Source organism: Melopsittacus undulatus, chromosome 7, assembly GCF_012275295.1.
Source record: "Melopsittacus undulatus isolate bMelUnd1 chromosome 7, bMelUnd1.mat.Z, whole genome shotgun sequence".
Classification (NCBI taxonomy): domain Eukaryota; kingdom Metazoa; phylum Chordata; class Aves; order Psittaciformes; family Psittaculidae; genus Melopsittacus; species Melopsittacus undulatus.
Genome location: NC_047533.1, coordinates 3090766 through 3114745, shown reverse-complemented (window position 1 = coordinate 3114745; position 23980 = coordinate 3090766). Strand labels below are relative to the sequence as shown.

Here is a 23980-nt window from a genome sequence, read left to right as displayed (position 1 = left end):
TACAGGCTGGATGGATCTCTCTTTGTGGCCTCCATTCCCTGAGCAGCCCAGTGAGGTGATTTAATTCTCCAACCATCTTCTCCATACACATTTTCTTGCTCTATAGGCTCCATGAAAAAGAAGCTGAGCTCCATCCCCTGCTGATACAAATACAACCTCACAAGTGGACTGTGAAGTGACAAATGGTTTTATTACAGTTAGTAAAAGGCTTTTTGTCTTTGTTGAAGGTGTCAAGGACAGGAGTTCCAAGTTCCCTCCTGCAGATTCACCTGCTGAGGATGCTTAAAGTGCTACATTAACTGTGAAGACACAGCAGAAAACTGAGTCTAAGGAGTGACAAATCATGTGTTTCACAAGTGATCTGATGTGAAGAGGCAAAGGGCACTACTGAGAAGGAGCAGGAAAGTATGTGATGGATGTTACAGGCAAGTAAAGCAGCAGAGAAAAGGGCCCTGGTACAGATGCTGCTGGTTTGGGATCTCACAGGTGTCCTCAAATCATGCAGAAAGCATGTGGAGAACCATAGAATCAACCAAGTTAGAAAGCACCTTTAAGATCGAGCCCAACTGTTAACCCAGCACTCCCTAGGCCACCACTAACCCATATCCCAAAGCACTACATCCACATGCTGGGCTTATTCAGCCTGGAGAAGGCTCCAGGAAGACCTTAGTGCAGCTCCAGTGCCTAAAGGGGCTGCAGGAAAGCTGGAGAGGGGCTTGGGACAAGGGCCTGTAGGGACAGGCCAAGGGGAATGGCTTGAACCTGCCCCAGAGAGGGGAGACTGAGCTGAGCTCTTAGGCAGAAGCTGTTCCCTGGGAGGGTGCTGAGGTGCTGGCACAGGGTGCCCAGAGAAGCTGTGGCTGCCCCATCCCTGGCAGTGCTCAAGGCCAGGCTGGACACAGGGGCTTGGAGCAGCTGCTCCAGTGGAAGGGGTCCCTGCCAATGGCATGGGGCTGGAACTGAATGAGCTTTAAGGTCCCTTCCAACACAAACCAGTCTGGGATATAATGCTATGATGCTATGATACAAAGCTGCTTAGATGTGGCTCTTTCCTGACCCTCAGCTTTCATCCCCAGAAGAGACAAGCAAAAGTCCCTGCAGCAGAACCAGAGTTACCAGTAAGGCAAATTCAACATGAGGCACCTGGTGAAGGCCACTGCACAGACCCTCAGGCTTGTTTTCAAGCTAAGAAGACCAAAGCCAACAGAATCAGGTCCACTTTGCACACTGTGTGGAGGGACTGGGGGCAAGGGGGGTCACCCTTTGGACCACGAGGACAAACTTCCCCAGGACCAAACAAGGAAGATGTGGAGCATCACCATGAGGACTTTCATTTTTGACTTAACAAATCACTCCCTGAGCTAAAACCTCTCTACGGGTGTAAAAGGAGAAGGCTACAGATAAGAATATGGTTGGGAAATAGGAGGAGCAGACCCAAACCCAACAACATCATCCAATAAAGTCCTCTTCCAGCAGAACCTGCCAGAAAGATTATTTAACAACATCCCTGCCATCCCCACTGCTGCTCCTTGGGCTTCGGATGTGTTGGCCAAATCCCTGCCATGAAGAGGACCTGCTGAGTGACCCTCACTTCTGCCATCGAGTGCACACCAGGAATGCCACCACTGAAATGGCAGCGATGCCCACGGTTGGGATGAGGTATGACCAGGATGGCCAGTTGCTGTCCCTTGAGAGGTCACTGCCTTGAGACAACCTGGTCACAGAGTTAAAACCTGAGTTTCCAATGGGATTGGCTATGTCTTGAAGGTTATTGCCAGCCTCAAGCTGGGCGCTGGGATGATGCTCCACATGGACCTCATGGGTGCTGCTCCAGCTTGGAAGTGGATGAGAGTCTCTGCTTGCTTCAGCTGATGCCTCTTCCCTGGGTTCTGGTGCTGGGCATCCTGATGAGACTCTGGGCAGTGCTTCTGCTGAGCTGGAGCTCTCTGTGCTCATCAAGAGAGGGTCACTCCTTAAGGTGAAGCTGCTGGACACGCTGGGGCCACTGAGGCATCTGCCACTTGCTTCTGGGCTGTCCTCAGCCATGGAGAGGAGGACACCAGGCTTGCTGGGCTTCATGTCCCCCTCCACATTGCTGCAGGATGCCCAGATGGTGGTGGCAGAGCTCACCCGGTGGGGTGCCCTCCCAGATATGCTTCCTGCAGCAGCTGTGTCCAGGAGAGGGTCCACAGAGGCCGGGAGCTCCTGTGGGAGACAAGCAGAGAGGCTGGGTGCTGCGGGAAGCACCCGTTTGGCTGCTCTTGGGCACACATGTGACACGACAAGCCCACTTCAGGGCCCAACAACCACATCACCAGCTGCTGACAGGCTGGGCCATGGGTAGTGAGTGGGGATGGGAGAGTGAACAGGGCTCCAGGAAGCCTTTGGGACTGGGGGGGATAAGGGAAGGAACAAAGGGGGAGGAAAGGAAGGAAAGGGGGAGGGAAAGGAAGGGAGGGGAAAGGAAGGAAGAGGGGCAGGAAGAAAGGAAGAGGGTAAAGGAAGGGGGAAAGAAAGGAAAGGGGGGAAAAGGGAGGAGAGGGGGAAAAAGAAAGAAAGGAAGTAAAAGGAAGGGGGGAAAAAGGAAGGGGGGGAAAAGGAAGGGGGGGAAAAGAAGGGGGGGAAGGAAGGGGGGGACAAAGGAAGGGGGGGAAAAGGAAGGGGGGGAAAAGGAAGGGGGGAAAAAGGAAGGGGGGGAAAAAGGAAGGGGGGGAAAAAGGAAGGGGGGGAAAAAGGAAGGGGGAAAAAGGAAAGGGGGGAAAAGGAAGGAAGGGGGGAAAAGGAAGGAAGGAAAGCAGAGGAAAGGAAGCAAAAGGAGAGAAAATGAAGGAAGGGGGGGAAAGGAAGCAACAGGGGAATGGAAGGAAGGGGGCAAAGGAATGAAAGGGAGGAAAAGGAAGAAAGGAGGGGAAAGGAAGGAAAAGGAAGAAAAGGGGGGGAAAAGGAAAGAGGGAATGGGGGAAAAAGGAAGGAAAGGGGGGAGAAGAAAGGGGAGAAAAGAAGAAAAAAAGAAAGGAAGCAATAATGGATGAAGGGAGGAATCAGAAAGGAAGATCAGCAGCAAGGAGAGGGGTGGAAAGAGGTAGCTGGAAGGCCGGACACTGACAGGCAATTCAAAGAGGGATATGAGGAGCCAAAGCCCCACCAGCCCTAGCTCCCTTCTCCCATGCTCCAGAATACAGGAGCAACAGGAACACGGGGGGGGAAAAGCCCTGAATGAACTCACCAGCAGCTCAAAACCTGACACTGCAGCAGAACACCTCCCAGTCCAGGGAGTTCACAGGGGATGTGAATGAAAACAAGGGGTAATGGGAAAGGTCACCTACGTGCTCCTTCAGTGGCATGGAAGGGGTGCTGGTGGCTGTCACAGCCACGGGTGTTTTATTCTCTTGTCCAGGCTTCATGGAGCTGTCACAGGATGGGGAAGGGTCTCTGGGCATAGAGTTGGTCCCAGTGTTTGCTGGCAAGAAAACAAAAGGTATTGTGTTCATAACTTTTGTTCAAGAGGCTCCTTATTCCTCAAGGATGCTGCAATAGGATGCTCCTGGAGATGAGGAGGTTGTTTTTTAACACTTGCAGGGGCGGTGCCTGCAGCCCTGCCCTGGGCAGCCTGTTCCAATGCCTGAGCACCCTCTGGGGCAGGAATTGTTCCTCAGCTCCATCTAAACCTGCCCTGGTGCAGCTTGAGGCCGGTTCCTCTTGTCCCATCCCTTGTTCCTTGGGAGCAGAGCCCAGCCCCTCCTGGCTCCATCCTCCTCTCAGGCACTTGGAGGGAGCCATCAGGTCCCCCCTGAGCCTTCTCTTCTCCATCTGAACCCCCCAGCTCCCTCAGCCATTCCCCATCTCTCTTGTGCTCCAGGCCCTGCACCAGCTCCAGTGCCCTGCTCTGGCCCCGCTCCAGCCCCTCAATGTCCCTCCTGTAGTGAAGAATATCCATCAGCACCACAGTTGCTACATGGCTCTGCCAGGCAGGAAACCCACCTCCATCTCCTCCGTGCTCTCCCAGCATCCTGACCAGCTTCTGCTCCGCATCAAACTGCTGCTGTATGAGGAGGGGGCTGCGCACATCCACGAAGCTTCCCAGGTGCTCACCATGCTCTGGGACAGACACAGCCTGTTTTGGGGGCAGGGAGTTCAGGGGCTGCACCCCCCCACTGTGAGTGGCCTCCTCCAGCCTCGGGGGTGACTCAGTGGAGATGTATGAGTCCTCCTGGGGCTCATTCCTGGGCTGCAGGGGGCTGTGAGCAGCACCTGCATCCTGTGGTGGATGAGACCTGCCCAGGCCCAAGCCTGGTATACCACGATGCAGGTGGTTGGCATTCCCAAAGCATCCATTGTCCACACACACCGGGTGCTGCGGGCGGCTCAGCCAGTCCCGGCCACACTTGCTGGGCACGGCTGATGGCACAGACACGCTGCCTGTCCCAGGGGTCCCCGCTGGTGCCTGCATGTCCTTGATGGGATGAGAGAGATACCCCTCAGCGCCGTGCCCAGTGCTCACTCCATCATGGACGGTGCTCCTAGGCGGGAGCAGCTGGGGCATCTCCTGCTGCAGGACTTGAGGGAGCTGGAAGGAAATCACAGGATGGTTTGGGTTGGAAGGGAGCTTAAAGCTCCTCCAGCCCCAACCCCTGCCACAGGTAGGGACCCCTTCCACTGGAGCAGCTGCTCCAAGCCCCTGTGTCCAACCTGGCCTTGAGCACTGCCAGGGATGGGGCAGCCACAGCTTCTCTGGGCACCCTGTGCCAGCACCTCAGCACCCTCCCAGGGAACAGCTTCTGCCTTAGAGCTCAGCTCAGTCTCCCCTGGGCCAGGTTCAAGCCATTCCCCTTGGCCTGTCCCTACAGGCCCTTGTCCCAAGCCCCTCTCCAGCTTTCCTGCAGCCCCTTTAGGCATTGGAGCTGCTCTCAGGTCTCCCTTTCAGGAGCCTTCTCTTGTCCAGGCTGCCCCAGCCCAGCTGTCTCAGCCTGGCTCCAGAGCAGAGCTGCTCCAGCCTATAACTCCAGTTATAGGGTGTAAGTTACCCAGTGCAGCAACGATCAGCAGCAAGGGGCTGCTTGGGATGTCCCTGCACAAGCCCAGCCCTATCATGGGCCCCCCTTACCACACAGCTCTGGTCCAAAGGGACCTTCATATCCCCATCTGACACATCACACTCACTGATTCCTGCACTGGGGCCCTGGCATCCAGGTCTGTGCTTGTGGTGGTGGCAGCACCAGGCAGATCTCGATGTGGCTGCTCAGCCAATGGGGCACCAGGAGCAGGGTCAGGAGCTGGGGGCAGTGTCTGGACCGCAGTGGAGGTGACGGTGGGACGGGCATTGCTGGCTGCAGGAGGGGAGGAGGCAGCAGTGGGAGCTGGGGGATCTGGAGGAAGCAAGGTGGGTTGTTAGCATGGACACTGAGGGGAAAGCCAAGGAGGCAAAGGATGAGCGTGGGGCTGAGGCAGCCCCTCACACGCTCCTGTTCTGTCCCAATCGCACAGCACCCCTTTATTCATCCTTCCATCTCCCCACAAGGCTCTTCCTTCAAACAAGGACCCCGTCATCCTTACCCACACCACCAGGGTGATGGACATCCCTAGGGACAGCCAGACACCCCCAGGAAGCCAAGGCAAGGAGAGATCAGACACTAGCATGTGTGGTTTGGGTCCCCATGTCCACCAGACCCCCGGGCCAGCCCCCAGGGACACTGAGGCTACCTACAGCGTTGCCAGGAGTCGTACACGTGCTGCAGCTCATCGGCCAGGTCCCCAGCGTTGTTCTGGCGCAGAGCCTCGATGAGGTCCTTCACCCAGCCCTGCCGGCACTTCAGGTGCTGATAGAACTTGTAGACAGTGGCCTGGCTGCCTCGTGCTTCCTCCCGGGCATGGAGCTCGTCCTGAACAAACCACATACAGGAAACTAAGAGAGGGTCTGGCTTAGAGCTGGGGTGGGTGTATGTTGCCTGAGCTGTATTATAGAATCCCAGACTGGTTTATGATGGAAGGGACCTTAAAGCTCCTCCAGCTCCAACCCCTGCCACAGGCAGGGACCCCTTCCACTGGAGCAGCTGCTCCAAGCCCCCGTGTCCAACCTGGCCTTGAGCACTGCCATGGATGGGGCAGCCACAGCTTCTCTGGGCACCCTGTGCCAGCGCCTCAGCACCCTCCCAGGGAACAGCTTCTGCCTAAGAGCTCAGCTCAGTCTCCCCTCTCTTGGGCAGGTTCAAGCCATTCCCCTTGGCCTGTCCCTACAGTTCTCAATGAAGAGTCCCTCCCCAGCATCCCTGTAGCCCCCTTTAGACACTGGAAGCTGCTATGAGGTCTCCACGCAGCCTTCTCTTCTCCAGGCTGAACAGCCCCAACTTTCTCAGCCTGGCTCCATACAGGAGGTGCTCCAGTCCCTGAGCATCCTCGTGGCCTCCTCATTTGTTGTGGAAGGAGCCCGGCAGGAACTCGGCAAAGGGGCACTTACTCTGTCAGCATCAGTGAGGCAGCTCAGGGAATCAGCCAGCGACGCCACCCGGATGTTCTTGAAGCTCCTGAGGTTTCTCATAATGTAGTCGTACACTTTCTCTTCGGCAAAGCCCATCCTGGCTCAGCACCTGCTAAGAGCGAGACACTTCACTGGCATGGAGGGCTCAGCTTTCCCATAGGAACTCAGGCTTTCCCATGGAGCCTGGTCCTCAGCACTCAGCTTCCTTGTGGAGGCAACCGCGCAGGGGGAAATGATGAGTGGAGAGCACACAAAGGGGGAACTCAGTTTCAAGCTGAAGCCTCGACTCTGCTTTCACAACCCAGCCCCCTCTGGCTGCTGTCCAGCCCCGTGTTCATGCTCATTCCTGCTGCAGCCGGATGGATCCCACTGCCTCCTCGTGACACTATCGCGACAGGAGCAGCGCGGGGTCACGCCAGGCCAAGGGGGACAAGGCCGAGGCCCAGGAGGTTGATCCTGAAGCAGCAAAGGAAGGAGGAAACGCAGCAAAGCTCCCATGGGAGCACCGGGAAGTGTTGTGCTGGAAATAAACCTCAAACCCCCGTCTCGGCGGACTGAGGTACCGGATCCAATGGAATTCCATGGAATACGATGGGATTGACCGACACCACCCTCCCCTCACAGCCCCTACCTGCGCCGTCCGCCGCCGCGCCGCGCTGTGGGGACCTCTCTAAGCCCGCCCCCTCCTCTCTTCGCCGCCGCTGATTGGTCCCCGCGCAACGCCCATCACGGTGATTGGCAGGAGCTGCGAGGCGGGGGCGGGGCGTGCCCGCCCTCAGCCAGTGGCGGCAGGGGGCAGCAGCGCACCGGGAACGTCCGGCGTGGCCCCGCCCATCGCCCCGCCCATCGCCCCGCCCCTCTCCCCGCCCCGCTCTGTCAGCGCAGCGCGCCCTGCATGGAGCCGCACCATGGCGGCGGCAGCGGCAGCGGGCGGGCGGCGGCGGGGGCGCCGCTGAGGGCCGGCAGCCCCGCGGCGGGGCTCTGAGGGGCGGCGGGGCCTTCCCCCCCCTCCCCTCTCCCTTCCCTTCTTCCCCTTCCCCTTCTCTCCCCCCCTCCCTTCCCTTCTTCCCGACCCCCGCGCCCTGCTCCCGGCGCGGCGTCCATGGTGGCGGCGTTACCGGAGCGGTTGGGCGGCAGCGGCGGCGAGAGCCGGCGAGGGCGGAGGAGCGGCCCGGCAGGTGAGGGAGCGCCCGGGGGGGGGGGGGGAGGGAACAGCCTGGCGTTGTTATGGCGACGGGGTGGGAGCGGGGCCCGGCCTGGGGGTGTTCCTGTGGTGTTACCCCCCCCCCCCCCCCCTTGGCATCGTGGGCTTTATTAGTTAATGATAATGATCAATAGTGAATGGCGATCGTGGGGCTGCGACGGCCCCACACCCACAAACCCGGGGGGGGTCCGAGCTGGGCACCCCACTCACACACCCGGGATCAGGCACATGGGTTGGATCCTGGGATCCCCAGATGCCTCTTCCTCCTCTTCCTCCTCTTCCTCCTCTTTCTCCTCTTCCTCCTCTTCCTCCTCTTCCTCCTCTTCCTCCTCTTCCTCCTCTTCCTCCTCTTCCTCCTCTTCCTCCTCTTCCTCCTCTTCCTCCTCTTCCTCCTCTTCCTCCTCTTCCTCCTCTTCCTCCTCTTCCTCCTCTTCCTCCTCTTCCTCCTCTTCCGCCTCAGGATCACTGGCCCCATGGACACCATCCCTTAGGGGTTCCAACACTGATCCCCCCCCATAAGCAGCCGACCGGCTGCCCTCATGGACCCATGGAGCTCCTCAGCAGCTCCTGGCCTATGCCAAGACCATGGGGCCTCCATCCCTGTGCTATTCCTTAGGGAGATGCTCCAAGCTGGAGCGGTGAATGGGACATCGGGGCTTGCGTCCCCTCCTCATCCCGCTGCATCCATACATCCCGAACGGGAACGCTCGGGTACATCCATCCTCCCTCCCCGGCCAGCTCCTGCTTATTTCTGCTCTTGGATGTCATCGAGGGTGGAAAATGTGACAGGAAGGAAGGGAGGCTTTTCTTTTTTTTTGCCTCCTGCTAAATATGGACTGACATGAAAATCCAACGAGTGTCCCGAAAGGAATCCCGGCCCCTGCGCTTGCTGGAGAGGGAAAACCGATGCTTGCTGCCCCTTCCAGCTGGGAAGTTTCGCAAGGAGCGGCCGGTCCTTCCCCAGAGCCTCAGGAATTTACTTTGCTTGTTCACAGGAATTACTCATCCTTTCTCTGCCTGCTCCTGGCTGGGGGGAGCTTGGTTTGAGCATGGAAAACAGGGATCTTTCCTCTTCTGCACCAGGGAAAGGTGGTTTTAATCTGCACTCTGACTCCTGTTGCTCTTTGATGGGGAAGGAGGTGTGAGACGTGTCTGTGTTCGGATTAATGTCTGGCTCCATTAGATGCTGATTCCAGCCGTTATTCCCATGGTGAGGTTGGGAAATGGGGTCTCGGATGAGGAAGGGAGCCCAGGGATGGTCATGGCACTGCCAGCTCCCCCAGTGTCTGCTGTGGTTGAGGTGAGGATGCTTTGGGGGGCATGGACCCTGGGGCCTGGGGGTGCTGGTCCTGCCATGTTCCCCCTCCATGTGTTCCTCTGCATTCCCATTGGAGAGCTTTTTTTGGGGTGTCTATGGGAAGCTTTAGGGGTTTTTGCCTGATCTTTATACAAACCATTGGTTAAAGCAATGGGGGGGTACTGGGAGGTGTTGAAAATGGATGCTTCCCGTTTCCAGGGGCATCCCTGGCTCTGGTGCAACTGGATTGGTTTCAAGTTCATGGGATACTGAAACGTCCCTCTCAAATAACCAATGTTCTGTGCCGAGCCTGGATGTTGGGATAAGTCCAACATCAACATCCTTGTGGAAGAGTTGTTTGAATTCCCCCTCTCCCTGTCTCCTCCTCCATCTGTTCTCTGTGTCTGCATCCCGATCACCGGGATCACCAGGGATCATGGGGTGGGGTATTTTGTGTGCTTCCAGAGGGTTGGGAGCAGCATGGTGCATGCACAGGGTGCTGGTGATCCTTTACTCTTGGTGTTGGAAGGAAAGGAGGGCAGCCCATGTGGTCTCATTCACAGATCACATCTTCCTCTTGAAATAAACCAAATCCTGGGCTTTGCTGTTGGGATGGAGATGATCTGGATGAGACCAGGTCCATAGGCATCTCTGGAGCCTGTGGGCAGTAAGGAGCAAAGGGGAATGGCTTGAACCTGCCCAAGAGAGGGGAGACTGAGCTGAGCTCTTAGGCAGAAGCTGTTCCCTGGGAGGGTGCTGAGGCACTGGCACAGGGTGCCCAGAGAAGCTGTGGCTGCCCCATCCCTGGCAGTGCTCAAGGCCAGGTTGGACACAGGGGCTTGGAGCAGCTGCTCCAGTGGAAGGGGTCCCTGCCCATGGCAGGGGTTGGAGCTGGATGGGATTTAAGCTCCCTTCAATCCAAACCATGCTGGGATCCTATTAAACACTAATAGGAAGAGGTTGGAAATGTCCCTGTTGATAGAATGGGCTGATTCATCTCCCTGCTCTTAACTCTTTCCCTCCTGCTTCTGGTTTGCTTGAAAGCTCAGAGGCCAAGGGGATGATCACGGCTCTCCTGCAGCTGGATCACACAATGCTGCTGGGTTTGTACATGGTGTTTATGTGGTTTGAGCTGGAAAAGGAACGGGCTGTTGGGGGCATGTGGTTATCCGAACCGGATAACCGGAACATCGGCACTCACATTAGGGAGGATTAATATTTAATACATGGGCTATGAACCGTTGTGCTTAATCACTGTCTGAAGGGCTTAGCAAGAGATTTACCCATAAGCAAAGCGATTCCCTAACTGATTTCTTGCCTCTTCCTTGGGAGCAGCTGGCCCTGGATATGGGGCTGATCTCATCCTGTTGTCCCTGATGTCTCCAGGTTTTAGGAGCAGGTCAGGTGGCTTTCATCACGAGTGCTTACTTCTCATTGTGGAAACCCTTTTGCTGTAACCCACCAGTGGCTCTGGAGCTGCAGTCTGTGTGGCCCTGCAGCTCCAGGTTGAACTGGTTTGAGGTTGGGAAGCAGAGGTGGGAGGTGATGTCTCATGGTGACACTGGTGGGACTGAGGGCTGTGTCTCCAGCATGGCAAACCCCACTTCAGGCTGCCTGCGTCCCCTTTCCCTACTTGCCCCAAACCTCACCTCACTGAGAGCACCACTTGTGGCTATGAAACCCCCTTTGCTGTGGCTACACACATGGTGCTGTGGTGTTTGTGGCTGAAGTTTAGTGGTGGAAGTCAAAGCAACCAAAGTGTGGGTTGAGTTTGGCCATGATGGTCATGTAGGGAATCCTGGTGGCCACTGTGACAGGATGGAGGTTAGGAAGCTTTTAGAGTGCAGTGGAGACTGCTTTTCTCCCAAAATGCATGTGGGAGAACAGCTCTTTAATTCCTTGCTTAGGCAGCAGTGACTCCTCTTTATTCAAGCATAATTTGTTGTCCTAATTCCTTCCTGTTGAAGCAACTTCATTTTGCATGGAATAATTAGGACCAATTTGGACCTGGGGTGGAAAAGAAGAGTTCTCTGACTTCAGAAGAGGAGAGAAGAGCAGAACCTCTGCTGTGTGAGTCAGGCTGTGCTGTGCCAACCTTCCTGAACGTGAGACCAAACATCCCAGGTTGGTGGGAGGGAGCAGGAGAGCACAGAATCCCAGAGTGGTTTGTGTTAGAAGGGAGCTTAAAGCTCCTCCAGCTCCAACCCCTGCCACGGGCAGGGACCCCTTCCACTGGAGCAGCTGCTCCAAGCCCCTGTGTCCAACCTGGCCTTGAGCACTGCCAGGGATGGGGCAGCCACAGCTTCTCTGGGCACCCTGTGCCAGCGCCTCAGCACCCTCCCAGGGAACAGCTTCTGCCTCAGAGCTCAGCTCAGTCTCCCCCTCTCTTGGGCAGGTTCAAGCCATTCCCCTTGGCCTGTCCCTACAGGCCTTTGTCCCAAGCCCCTCTCCAGCTTTCCTGCAGCCCCTTTAGGCACTGGAGCTGCTCTCAGGAGATGCAGATGTCTCCAACCTTCTCCTGTTGCAGAGAGCTGAGGATGTCTGCAGGGAGGGGGACTGGACCACAACCACCTCCTTCCTCCTTGGCTAACACTGACCACAAACAAACCAGACCATTCCCACCACACTGATGGGAGAAGCTGCCTCTGACCAGCCTGGAGTATTCCTGGCGCCCGGGCCAAGTACTTGAGACCTTTTTATTGCTGTGACAAGGACTTCCACATCCTGCCCCACAGTCTGACTGGAGGCTATTTTCTGGTCCTTCCAGGAAGACATCCCTGTTCTCCCTTCCTTTGCGTAGTGCAGGGAAAGCAGCCAGATTCCTTCCCCAAACCCCTGTGGGTTTGGAGAAGAAGGGGAGGTGCAGGCGTCCTTCCTGGCTTCCTTAGCCTTTTACCATGGCATGCAGGTAATGCAGGCTTGGTTGTGTCACAGCCACCTTCCTCAGTGCTGGTGGGTTCCTTTCTGCTGGTGAAGGTGGTGAACATTGAGTCCATGTCCTCTTCTTCCAGAGTGCTGAGCTCTGGATGCCGTGGGAATGGGAGATGTTTAGCCTGGAATTCCCATCTGGCAGGAGACACACTGTGAATGAGACAGGCTTCCCAGTGTCTGCATATGGCACTGCTGGAACCCTTGCCTGTGGAAGCTGCCCCAGGCTCCAATGGGAGGTTTGAGATCTGTCTTCATCACTTGGGGGTCCCAAATGCTGTTTGAAGCTCCATGTTAGGTTGATGTAAGCACATCGGAGGCAGCTTGCAGAGGCACTGCAGCAACTTAACCAGCCTTAAAAACGGGGTTTGGCATGTTCCAGCTTGCAGGGTTTGTGTGTCTGAGTTAAGTAATAGGGGACAGGAAACCTTGATTCAGGTGGAGCAGTGAATCAATCAGCACTGGTTGTTCTGTGGTTGAACCAGCTCCCCTTGGGCTGACTGCCTTCCATGGCATGCCTGGGGGTTTGAATGCCACACTTGGAGAGGGGCTTGGGACAAGGGCCTGTAGGGACAGGCCAAGGGGAATGGCTTGAACCTGCCCAAGAGAGGGGAGACTGAGCTGAGCTCTTAGGCAGAAGCTGTTCCCTGGGAGGGTGCTGAGGCGCTGGCACAGGGTGCCCAGAGAAGCTGTGGCTGCCCCATCCCTGGCAGTGCTCAAGGCCAGGTTGGACACAGGGCTTGGAGCAGCTGCTCCAGTGGAAGGGGTCCCTGCCCGTGGCAGGGGTTGGAGCTGGATGGGATTTAAGCTCCCTTCCATCCCCAGCCATCCTGTGAGTCTGTGATTCTGTAACCTCTCTGAGTTATTGTTCTGATGATCTAAACCCCAGGGGTTTAATGTACTTTGGTCTCCACCCCATCAGCAGTGACCTTGCTGCAGAGAGCAGCAGATGTGTCTGGTTTAACTACTGAAGGTAGGATGCTTCCCTCAGTCTGTCCTTGGATGTTCTCCAAGGAGCTGGGGGTCTTCTGAACCCCTAGAAAGGGTCTCCTCAAAGCTGGTACCCAGCCATCCTCACCTGCCTCCTGTGCTTCCAGGGTGTCTCTTCTCTGTCACTTACAGAGCATGGTCTGCTCATGCACACTTCAACCAGGTGGTAGGAAGAGCAGTGATCAGAGACCAAGGAGCAGATCCTCTTCTAATCCTATGGAATGTGTGGGGTCCATCCCTTGCTTTCAAACCCCTGTTTATAGAGTCTGTATCTCAACTGAGACTGAAGCTTCCAAACCCTTCATTCACAAACTGCAGCTGGCTCAAGGCTGATGTTACTGATTTGTGTTAGCAAATTACATCATGGTACGTGTCAGGGAGTGTTCTGCAGCCAGGAAATGTGTTCCTGGCTTCAACCTGCATTGCAGCCAGCTTGAAGTCCTGCTTGCTCCCAGTTGGGCATCTCTTCTTTCCTTCACCCTTTGAAATAGGCATCTTGCCCTTGTGGGCTCTCAGGTGAGCACTGAAGTGATGTGGCCTCAAGAGGTTTCTTGTCAAATCTGGGAAGGATTTGTGTTTATTTCTCTTATTAAAAACCAGAACAAGGAAAGGGAGGATCTGCATTGACCTGGAGGTCAGTCTGCTTAATGGGGGCAGATGGGCTTGAGTGAGGCCAGAGGAGGCCATGGAGCTGCTGCGAGGGCTGGAGCAGCTCTGCTCTGGAGCCAGGCTGAGAGAGCTGGGCTGGGGCAGCCTGGACAAGAGAAGGCTCCTCAAGGGGAGAGCCCAGAGCAGCTCCAGTGCCTAAAGGGGCTGCAGGAAAGCTGGAGAGGGGCTTGGGACAAGGGCCTGGAGGGACAGGCCAAGGGGAATGGCTTGAACCTGCCCAAGAGAGGGGAGACTGAGCTGAGCTCTTAGGCAGAAGCTGTTCCCTGGGAGGGTGCTGAGGCGCTGGCACAGGGTGCCCAGAGAAGCTGTGGCTGCCCCATCCCTGGCAGTGCTCAAGGCCAGGTTGGACACAGGGGCTTGGAGCAGCTGCTCCAGTGGAAGGGGTCCCTGCCCGTGGCAGGGGTTGGAGCTGGAGGAGCTTTAATGTCCCTTCCAACCCAAACCATTCAATGACTTTATATTGGCCATATCTGAGCTTATCTGGCCGGAGACACCTCTGCCACAGGTGGTGCAGACCCAGCCCTTGATCAGGGGCAGGAGGAGAAGTTCAGGGATGGAGGATGAAGTGACCAGCCTGGGCAGTGACATGGGTTAGTGGAAGAAAAGCAGGAAAACAGCTCAATGTGGCTGCTTATGGTGAGGTGGTCCAGAAGACTCAGCTAACCCCAGGGGCAGAAGGGACAGATGCTGCAGTTGTGATGCTCTTGGAGGTTTCTAGAAGGCAGAAACCCTCAAATAAGTAAATTTTCCTGAGTAAGAGCAGAAATATGAAGAGCAGGGTTTGCTTTTATTAAACTCCAATCTTCATTTTAGTGGTTTATGAGGATTCCAGCGGTGCTTTGGGGAAGGGCAGCCTGTTGTTCCCGGCACTGTGTGCTCAGCACAGCTGTATCCTGGCTCCAAACCTGGAGGTTTTGAGGTGCCATAAATCTCTCTTGTGATAATGTGTGTGGCAGGACAGCACTGAAAACCTCCCTCCTTCCTTACGATCCCAGTAATGCCTTTATCATGCCAGCAGATAATCATCTCCCTTTTGTTCCAGGAGCGAAGCTCTTATGGATATGGTTGAGAAGCCTGGAAAGAACCATGTTCACATGTGTTTTCCAGCATTGCTTAACACGTGCTGTGTGTCAGAGCCTCTGGATTTCACTGTATTCCAAACTGGCCGCTCCTTACCCGGAGAAGCTGTGGCTGCCCCATCCCTGGCAGTACTCAAGGCCAGGTTGGACACAAGGGCTTGGAGCAGCTGCTCCAGTGGAAGGGGTCCCTGCCCATGACAGGGGTTGGAATGGGATGAGCTTTAAGATCCCTTCCAACTCCATCCATTCTGTAATGATTCTGTATGAAGGCTCACAGGTGTAACTTTAGGCCTGCTCTCTGCTGTATATCTGTATACTTAGTCTCTATCTGGAAGCTTACATTTACTCTTCCCTTGTTTCTCTGTAGCAGCCCAAGTGCTGCAGCTTCACCCCATCTCCTCAAAGACACCAATGCCATCGGTGCCAGGCCTGAAGGATGCATTAGAGATGAACAGAGCTGACTTAAAATGAATAATGAATAGAAAAGCATGGCTAATCCTTCAGATTTTCTCTTGAGGAGACTTTAAACCCATTTGGTTACAGACAGAGATGGTTTTAATCCCAGTCGCTGTGTCATTCTCATCCCAATGGGAACGCCAGGCGGGATCTTCGATCGACTCAATGGCAGCAGCTTGGTTTTAGACACTCTGCTGCCTGGGACTGGGATTAGAGAGGTTAAATGGCTTTTTTAACGTTATTTAGGAAAAGAAATGGGAATTCTGTTTCCATGGCTGTCATGGTTTGATTTCAGGTTTTGTGGGTAAAGTTTTCCTGCTTTTAGGTTCTGCTTCACTCAGTCCTTTGGGATCTCTCGACCAGGCAATGGCCTCCAACACATTCATCTGTAGATCCCGAAGTTTTCCCCACCATTTTAACCCTTTAGGGAATGATGGTGCTCATACTGCTGGGCAATGGGTGGGTTTGCATTGCAGACCTCTGCTGGGCTCTGGAGGTCCCTTTGCTGAGCACATCTGGAGCAGCTGCAGGCCTTTCCTATGGGACTGTGGGGAATCTCAGGTCCCCCCTGAGCCTTCTCTTCTCCAGACTGAACCCCCCAGGTCCTCAGCTGTTCCCCATCACATTTGAGTATCTAATACTGCTTCTTGCTCCTGTGTCTTATCCCCTATGTGATGGAGGCTTCACTCTTTGCCTTCCTTGCTATTGGTTAAACCGAGTTCAGTGCCTGTGTGAGATAAATGTCTTTTTCTCCCAGCATCCAGTACATTCCTTGGAGGGGGGGGGGTTGGAGTTTATGTAACTTCCCATATGTTACCCTCTTCATGTAGAAACCTGAAGCTAAATTGTGAAACACAGAGAGCTGCTTTGGAAGGATGAACCCTCAGCTGGAGCTCAGCCTGCTTGTGGCAAGGAAAGAGGAACCCAAGGAGCTTCTTTTCTCTCTAGACAGCTGAGTGAGCAGTGTGGGATGGAGCAGCTGATGCTGCCCCATTGCCCAACACAGCTGTGGGAGGAGGGCACAGGGAGCTGTCAGCAGGCTCAAGAGCAGGTATGAATTAGGAAGGGTGGTGGTTTCATTGTGGAGGTGCTGCAGCCCCAACATCGTGTCCTTTCCCCCTTTCCAAAGCTTTGTGCTCCCTCTCAGTGGAACCTCAAGTCAGTGTTGGTTGAACCACTTGGCTGGACCTGCTCTTGGTCTCTATTCCCACACAGATCCAGGGGGTCTTGGAGAACAGGATTCTTTGCTCCTGTGGGACACAGGCCCAACAGCTGGAAGGAGAATCATGGCTCCTGTTTGCTGCAAACTTGCCCTAAGCAGTTCCTCATCTGCTCTGCTGGTTTCTACCCATCACCTCTTAGTATGGCTCAGTCCTAAGTGTAAGAGCTGTTGTAGGCAGGATGCTGCAGCTTGCAGCCTGTCCTTACTGAACAATGACACAGCTTGAAATGAGGGTGTCTGAAAACACCATAGAATCCCAGCCTGGTGTGGGTTGGAAGGGACCTCTAAGCTCATCCAGTGCCACAGGCAGGGACCCCTTCCACTGGAGCAGCTGCTCCAAGCCCCTGTGTCCAACCTGGCCTTGAGCACTGCCAGGGATGGGGCAGCCACAGCTTCTCTGGGCACCCTGTGCCAGCGCCTCAGCACCCTCACAGGGAAGAGCTTCTGCCTAAGAGCTCAGCTCAGTCTCCCCTCGTGCATCTCCATCCCTCTCCACCCCCATGAACAAGCACCTTTCGAATGTAAAGGATTGAGAAACTGCATTTTTACCCTGAAAACAGCCTATTTGGTGGATGGAGAACAGGGAGTCTGTGCACAAGAGCATGGCAAGTCCTGGAAGGGGAAGCAGTGCTTCAGAGCTGAGCCACACAGGTCTGTGATAGCCGGGTGGAACCTTCAGCCAGGGCTCCAGCATCCAGCCCAGGAACTGGCCTATTCAATGGGGGTTTTGGAACTTGCTGCAAGACCAGGAGTGCTTTTAGGGAGCCAGGGACTTTGCAGTTGCTCAATACTTGCTCAGCTGCTTTTGTGTGGATTCTTTGGAATGGTTTCCTTTTTTTGTAGAGGGGTTTTAGAGTTGCCAACATGGGATCTCTGGATCTGTGGAATGATGTGGTGTGGAGAGCAGCTCCTCAGCTCCCTTCACACAGCTCCTTATGCATGGGGAGGGTGATGGTGGATGCATTGAAGGGTTTCATTTTGGGCTCTTCAGTATCCCACAGGCCAAGGAACATGACATGGATTTAAGGGAATTTCAGTTCCTGGAGGCCGGTCTGCTGGAATAGCATCCACTGACATCCCAGAAGGTTTTCCTGGCCAGCTGAGCCTGCTTCTTTGGATTTAGTCTTGACCTTTCCTTCCCCTGCTGCTTCACTGAAGTGATGTAGTTACAGCTATGCTGGGATTAACTAACGGGTGGCAGCTCAGTAACCAGCTTCCATAAGTCCATGGGCAATATTCCCTGGTTCCAGGCTCCCAGAAGCAGATCCCAAGCCCAGGGCTGGGAAAGAAGCCCCCCAATTCCAGTTTGCCTGTTAACAGTAATTGCTATGGATCTAAAGCATTGGTTGAGCTCTGTGTTCCCTGGCAGGACTGGCCTCTGTGGGCAGGAGGGTTATTTTGCTGTTGAGGTGTGAAACTGCAGCCCAGCTCCTTTTGGGATGCTCCTTGGAGCAAGGGAGCCGGAGCAGGGCCTGGAGCACACGTGTGATGGGGAACAGCTCAGGGACCTGGGGGGGGTCCAGAGAGAAGGCTTAGGAGGAACCTTTGGTAGGGGTTTTGGGGACTTGTGGGGAGCTGATGCTGACCAAGCCTTGGGACACAATGTGGCTTCAGGCAGATGCTGTGGCACAAGTCCATGGGCTACCAACGTCCATCTCTGGGCCAGCAATGAGGTAACAGTGGCTTTTGTGTCCCTCTTGAATGAGGCTCTCCCAGTGACCCTGCTGTGGCTCTGCAGTGTTCTCCAGCCAGCTCTTTGACTGCTCTCATTCGTCTGTGGTCCCTTGATGTGTGGTTACAGCTGATGCCATCCTGCTGTGGTGCTGGATGTTGCGTTAGGATCGATGTTTCTCAGTGCTGATGGTTTTATCTCATGCGTTTTCTGAAGCTGGGCCTTGGGTTTACTTTGAAGCAGTGAAAACACAGAATAAACCACTCCAAAGCTTCCAAAGCATTTGAAGTACATCCTCAAAGTCACTTCCCTCCTGGATCTGACCCCAAGTATGGGCTCTGAGCTGTACCTGGGCTGCAGAGACACTTGGGTCTACCCCTGGGGAGAAGTGGGAAGCTGGGGAGTGCTGGGATGGAGAAGAAGAACTCAATATGTGTGTGGTGCTTAGATCTGTTCTTGCTAACAAGACCCACTTGAATTGATTTGAATGGGAGTTTGCTCCATCCTCTTCTGGAGCTAAATTCCAGTTGGAATCTCCCCAGGAGAGATCATCCCAGGTCTTCTCCATGGGGCTCCTTGTCAAAAGGGGGTCTCCATCTGCTTTGTAGCCACCCTTTAAACACTGGAACACGGTGACAAGATCTCCCTGAGCCTTCTTGAGGCTTTGCTGCAGCTCAACTGATGTCCCTGTGCGCTCTGATGGGGCCAGGCTGGAGTGGTCCAGCATGTACATGGGGTGGCAGCAGACCCCTCCTCACCCTCAGCACTGCTGAGACCAATGGTGCTGGGTCATGCCAGTCTCACCACAGATCTGCCCTGCAGCACAGGAGCAAGACACAGGGAAGCTGTTTGCATCTGTTTTCATCTGCCTGCTGTGAGTGGATCTTGGATCCTGCCCTTCCATCTCCACGGCCAAGAGCTGAAAGATGATCTTGGAAATGCCTGTTCAAGTGAGGCCAGAGGAGGCCATGGAACTGCTGCGAGGGCTGGAGCAGCTCTGCTCTGGAGCCAGGCTGAGAGAGCTGGGCTGGGGCAGCCTGGACAAGAGAAGGCTCCTGAAGGGGAGACCTGAGAGCAGCTCCAGTGCCTAAAGGGGCTGCAGGAAAGCTGGAGAGGGGCTTGGGACAAGGGCCTGGAGGGACAGGCCAAGGGCAATGGCTTGAACCTGCCCAAGAGAGGGGAGACTGAGCTGAGCTCTTAGGCAGAAGCTGTTCCCTGGGAGGGTGCTGAGGCGCTGGCACAGGGTGCCCAGAGAAGCTGTGGCTGCCCCATCCCTGGCAGTGCTCAAGGCCAGGTTGGACACAGGGGCTTGGAGCAGCTGCTCCAGTGGAAGGGGGCCCTGCCCGTGGCAGGGGTTGGAGCTGGAGGAGCTTTAAGCTCCCTCCCAGTACAAACCAGTCTGGGATAACCTCATGAGCACGGTGCCTGCAGGCAGCAGGTCTGCCAGTACCGGTGCTGCCCTCCTTACTCCCATCCTTTGCTTTCAGGATGCTGTTCCATAAATCATCTCCATTGACAAAATCACACTTATGTCAAGCACTTGCCTGCTTAATTCTTCCATGTGTGGTTTTTCTTTCCTCTGGGCAGGGCTCTTCCTTACAGCTTCAAGTGCAAGGATCCCTGTTTGTTGAGGCTTTCCTGGCTTCAGCTGAAGCTCTTTAATATTCCTGTCTTCTGTGAGCTCTCTTCCATGAGCTTCCCTTCCCTCACCATCCTGCTCCCATTGATCAAAGCCTGCCTTGCACACTGGGAGCAACAGGGTTATTCCTGTTGTGTCCTACAAGGCTGCCTGCTGTCCCTATGGAAAAGGGGAGACCTAGGAAAGAGAAGGAGCTTCCATCCCTATTGAAAAGTACTGGGTTTTATACTCTTAAGCCTGAAGTGTCTCGCTTGGAGAACAGCTCTGATGTGTGTAACGATGCTGACTGCTTCCCACTCGACTTACCCACTGCCTGATCCAAAAGGGATTTATTCCCTCGGAATTGGGGCTCATCCAAGTCACTTTCAGTAATGAGCAGCTGAAAAAGCAGCACTTTGGTGTTTTCCTTGCAGGAAACATCCTGCAGAAGACTCAGGATTAATAACAAGCTGCTAAACCTTATCCCCTTTGATAGCCAGGAGCACGCTATAGCTGAGCCCAGTGCTTTAGTCCAGTCACCTCCCTTCAGCCTCAGTGCAGCTGTGTCTATTTCCCCTTTACTATTTGCACTTTCTACTCAGAGAACCACAAATGATGCTCCAGTGTTGAGAGGAAATGAAGGTGTGAAGAGCTGATGAGTTGTTCTGTGACAAAAGGGAGCTGGTGTGAGATGGAGGTGGTGTTTTAGAGGGGTTATGTATTTGCTCCTTCCTTTCTGCACGTATGGGACCACATCTGCCAATGGGGGAAGGCAGCTCAGCTTGCTTACCTGGGGCTGAAAGCACTCACCCTGTCTTGGAGGATCCCACTGTGGAACAGCTCCAATCAGTGTCCCCAAGTGCCTGCCTCTTGCTTCTTGTTAGGCAGGAGTGAAAATGTGGGAACCAGATGTGACCTGACAGTTCTGTCTTGTTTAACATCTATATCCAGATGTTTCCAGCTTGTAGTGCTCGTTTCCACTTACACTTATCCAAGAGCTAAATCCAAGATGATGCCTGCCTGGATGTCTGGGAAGAGGAGTCAAACCTTGCTAGTTGTGGGATCTTTTACATGCATTCAGGTAGGGCAACACTGTCCATCCCCAAACTGCCCCGTGCATCTAAAATCTTCTGGTAGGGAAGGGTTTTCTTCTTTAAAGGATTAAAAAGGACACATTGGAAAGGGCTTGGAGCAGCTGCTCCAGTGGAAGGGGTCCCTGCCCATGGCAGTGCTTGGACCTGGATGAGCTTTAAGCTCCCTTCCAACCCAAACCATGATTCTATGGCAAGCAGGAGGAGTAAGACTACTTTGGAGTGGTCTGAAGCCAGTGGGAATGGCTTTCTCTGAGGGATGCTCTTCCCTTGAGACTGCCTTTGCTTCCCTTAACTCTCACTGCACATGAGCACTGTACACTGAAGGACTCCTGTATATTCCCAACTGCATTTGCAAGGCAAACTGCTCTTCCAGCCTCCTGCATGGCAGGAGATGCAGTAATCAGGCTGCAGCAGGACCTGCCGTTGTAATGGGAAAGGCAGAGCAGACTCAAATCTCACCCTCCATTGGCTCTAGGGGAGCTCAAAGTAGTTAAAATAACCCCAAACCCAGTCATTGCTTCTGACATGTGAAATTGGTCTGGGCAAAACATTAGGAACCGGCGTACTCCAGGGGATAAGATGATCTCATGCATCTGACTTGAAAGGAGCATGCTGCCATGGAAACTTGCTTCTGTGCCTATTGCAGAGCATGGGCTGCTGCCCCAGTCTCCCCTGCACCCCCAGTGCCATTCCAACACAGCAAGTCCCACTTCAACTTCTCTTCTGCCTTTTGTGCATGTTCCTTGTTCCTGGTTGGCTCTATCCCTATGTAGCCTGTTCTTTGTCAGAGGAAAGACTTCCAGGATGCTACTGGCAACTGATTGTCCATTTCCTGAGGAAAAGTCCTTGCTTTTAAGTAGTTTGCCTGAGATCTTGGCTATTGCAGTGCAGCAGAGGCTTCCTGTGTTGGTTGACCTTGTTGGGATGAAGATGGAGCCACCCACATGGAGTATCTGTGTTTAGCTCCGAGAGGGAAGTCTGCAGAGCAGATCTGTGCTGTGGGTTTCACCATCACTGCTTTGCTGTTCCTTTCACATTCCAGTTGTGATGTGTGATGATCCTCGGTGTAACAACAGGGATTTACACACAGAAGCTCCTACCATTGCTTAATGCTGTTGCATTTTGAGGGATGTGGTGATGGGAACTGGGCTGGAGCAAGACACAGCGGTCGGACAAGGATCTCCCCATGTCCCCATGACCCACTGATCTTCAGTGTGAGCTTGAACCCAGACCCCCCCATGGGCTGGGCTGCACCCCCAGAGCGTGAGCAGCAGCTCAGGGAGGGCAGATCCGGGTTGGATATAGGGAAGCTGTTCCCTGGGAGGGTGCTGAGGCGCTGGCACAGGGTGCCCAGAGAAGCTGTGGCTGCCCCATCCCTGGCAGTGCTCAAGGCCAGGTTGAACACAGGGGCTTGGAGCAGCTGCTCCAGTGGAAGGGGTCCCTGCCTGTGGCAGGGGTTGGAGCTGGAGGAGCTTTGAGGTCCCTTCCAATCCAGGCTGGGTTTCTATGTTCCTTGCACTGTGGGAAGTCACAGTTGGAACTTGAAGGGTTGGGGTAAGGATGCTTCTACAGTGGCAGATCCTCCCCACTCCATCCCCTGACTGCACATCACTGCCTGATGGAAGCAGCTCTTTGTCCTCAAGACACAGTGGAAGGGGTTTGGCACCAGAGGTGGACAGGAGCTTGTTTGCATCCGAGTTACTCAAGGTTCTCCTTTAATAAAGCACTGGTGTTCCCCGTTCGGCTGCTGGAACGCTGTCCTGATGTGTGCCTGTGTGTGTAATCATAGGTGTGGTGTGGACTTTCCCAACAGAGCATTGCTTATTCAGTCCCATCCCTGTTCTCTCGTGCTGCATGAAGAGTAGCATAGACTGTCTTCTCCTGATCTGATTCTCACTGCTGCAGCTGCCAACAGCTGCTATGAGCATGCATGAAGTGATGGAGCATCACAGGATGGTTTGAGTTGAAGGGGGCTTAAATCCCATCTGGTTCCAACCCCTGCCATGGCAGGCACCCCTTCCACTGGAGCAGCTGCTCCAAGCCCCTGTGTCCAACCTGGCCTTGAGCACTGCCAGGGATGGGGCAGCCACAGCTTCTCTGGGCACCCTGTGCCAGCACCTCAGCACCCTCCCAGGGAACAGCTTCTGCCTAAGAGCTCAGCTCAGTCTCCCCTCTCTTGGGCAGGTTCAAGCCATTCCCCTTGGCCTGTCCCTACAGGCCCTTGTCCCAAGCCCCTCTCCAGCTTTCCTGCAGCCCCTTTGGGCACTGGAGCTGCTCTGGGGTCTCCCCTTGAGGAGCCTTCTCTTGTCCAGGCTGCCCCAGCCCAGCTCTCTCAACCTCTCACCAGACTCTGTTGTTTGGTCCTTTTGGTGCCTCAGGACCAGGTTTTACACACTGGGCTTTCATTATTTGTTGTTCATCCCTTCTTCCTATAGAAAAGAGCACAAGGACATGAGGCCACGGAGGATCTCATATGCTGGGTGCTGAAGGCTCATCTCTGGCTTGTCAGCACATGGGAATATCTATGTGGCACTTGTGGAGCCAGGGATGCTCCTGACTGAGGTCAGAGCAGATGGGACACACAGCCTGAACCAGCCTGTCTGGTTTATGCTTTATTAACGAAGACACGTTATCAGCCTCATCTGTGTTCTCTTTCCTCTTCTCTTTCCAAACCAGTTCTGCTGCTTCTTTCCCTGCAGAGCTGCTGCTGAGGAGCTGGAACCTTTCAGGCAGTGCCTCTTTGTTGTGCTCTTTACTAACGCTGTAAAAGCTGTGGGTGAAGACGTGGTGGTTGTTTGTGAGCTGTGGGTATCACAAGGTTTGGAGGTGATGGTGCTCTCCTGCTGGCACATTCCCAACCTGTGTGCTGGTGGTGTTTGCCAACACCTCCACCCCACGTGTTAAGCTCTGTTGCTGCTGGATAAAAGATGCTGGATCGAAAAGGTGACTGGATAAAGTCATGGGAGGAAGATCCCTGAGCAAAAGCAATCCATGCTGGAGATGGGGAAGTGTTCTGGGAGAAGATGGGATCTCTGAGGAGAGCTGGGCTTGTTCAGCCTGGAGAAGAGAAGGTGACAGGGATAACCTAAAGCATCTCCCAGTGCTTACAGGGAGCTGCTCTGGGGTCTCCCCTTGAGGAGTCTTCTCTTGTCCAGGCTGCCCCAGCCCAGCTCTCTCAGCCTGGCTCCAGAGCAGAGCTGCTCCAGCCCTCGCAGCAGCTCCATGGCCTCCTCTGGCCTCTCTCCAGCAGCTCCAGGTCCCTCTTGTGCTGCTGCC

At 54.7% G+C, this 23980-nt stretch overlaps 2 protein-coding genes across 6 annotated transcripts in view; one reads left to right on the top strand and one right to left on the bottom strand.

Annotated features, from left to right (window-relative positions):
• Positions 1-917: 917 nt before the first annotated feature.
• Positions 918-7156, bottom strand: MAVS (mitochondrial antiviral signaling protein). 4 transcript variants are annotated; one of them, XM_034065033.1, is made up of 7 exons: positions 7107-7156; positions 6455-6584; positions 5705-5879; positions 5161-5366; positions 3982-4567; positions 3327-3460; positions 918-2205 (listed from the first exon to the last, which is right to left on the bottom strand). In XM_034065033.1, the coding sequence occupies exons 2-7, from the start codon at positions 6569-6571 to the stop codon at positions 1588-1590; spliced, it is 1836 nt and encodes a 611-aa protein (XP_033920924.1). In that variant the 5' UTR covers positions 6572-6584; positions 7107-7156; the 3' UTR covers positions 918-1587. The 4 variants fall into 4 exon arrangements, with proteins under 4 accessions (XP_033920924.1, XP_033920925.1, XP_033920927.1 ...); XM_034065034.1 differs by having other exon boundaries at positions 6455-6587; positions 7107-7129; XM_034065036.1 differs by lacking the exon at positions 7107-7156 and adding an exon at positions 7039-7053 and having other exon boundaries at positions 6455-6587.
• Positions 7157-7505: 349 nt separating this feature from the next.
• Positions 7506-23980, top strand: part of PTPRA (protein tyrosine phosphatase receptor type A) — a 107108-nt gene continuing 90633 nt past the window's right edge. For both annotated transcript variants that reach the window (XM_034064678.1, XM_034064677.1), the window contains exon 1: positions 7506-7653. The gene's annotated coding sequence lies outside the window, so the exon portion shown is untranslated. The remainder of the gene's footprint in view (positions 7654-23980) is intronic.

Coding starts and splice junctions, on each gene's coding strand:
- MAVS (XM_034065033.1), bottom strand. CDS start 6,571: ATGGGCTTTGCCGAAGAGAAAGTGTACGACTACATTATGAGAAACCTC. Junction 5,367..5,704: donor GTACGACTCCTGGCAACGCT/GTAGGTAGCCTC, acceptor TGCTTCCTCCAG/ATCCCCCAGCTCCCACTGCT. Junction 2,206..3,326: donor CCATGCCACTGAAGGAGCAC/GTAGGTGACCTT, acceptor TGTCTCCCACAG/GAGCTCCCGGCCTCTGTGGA.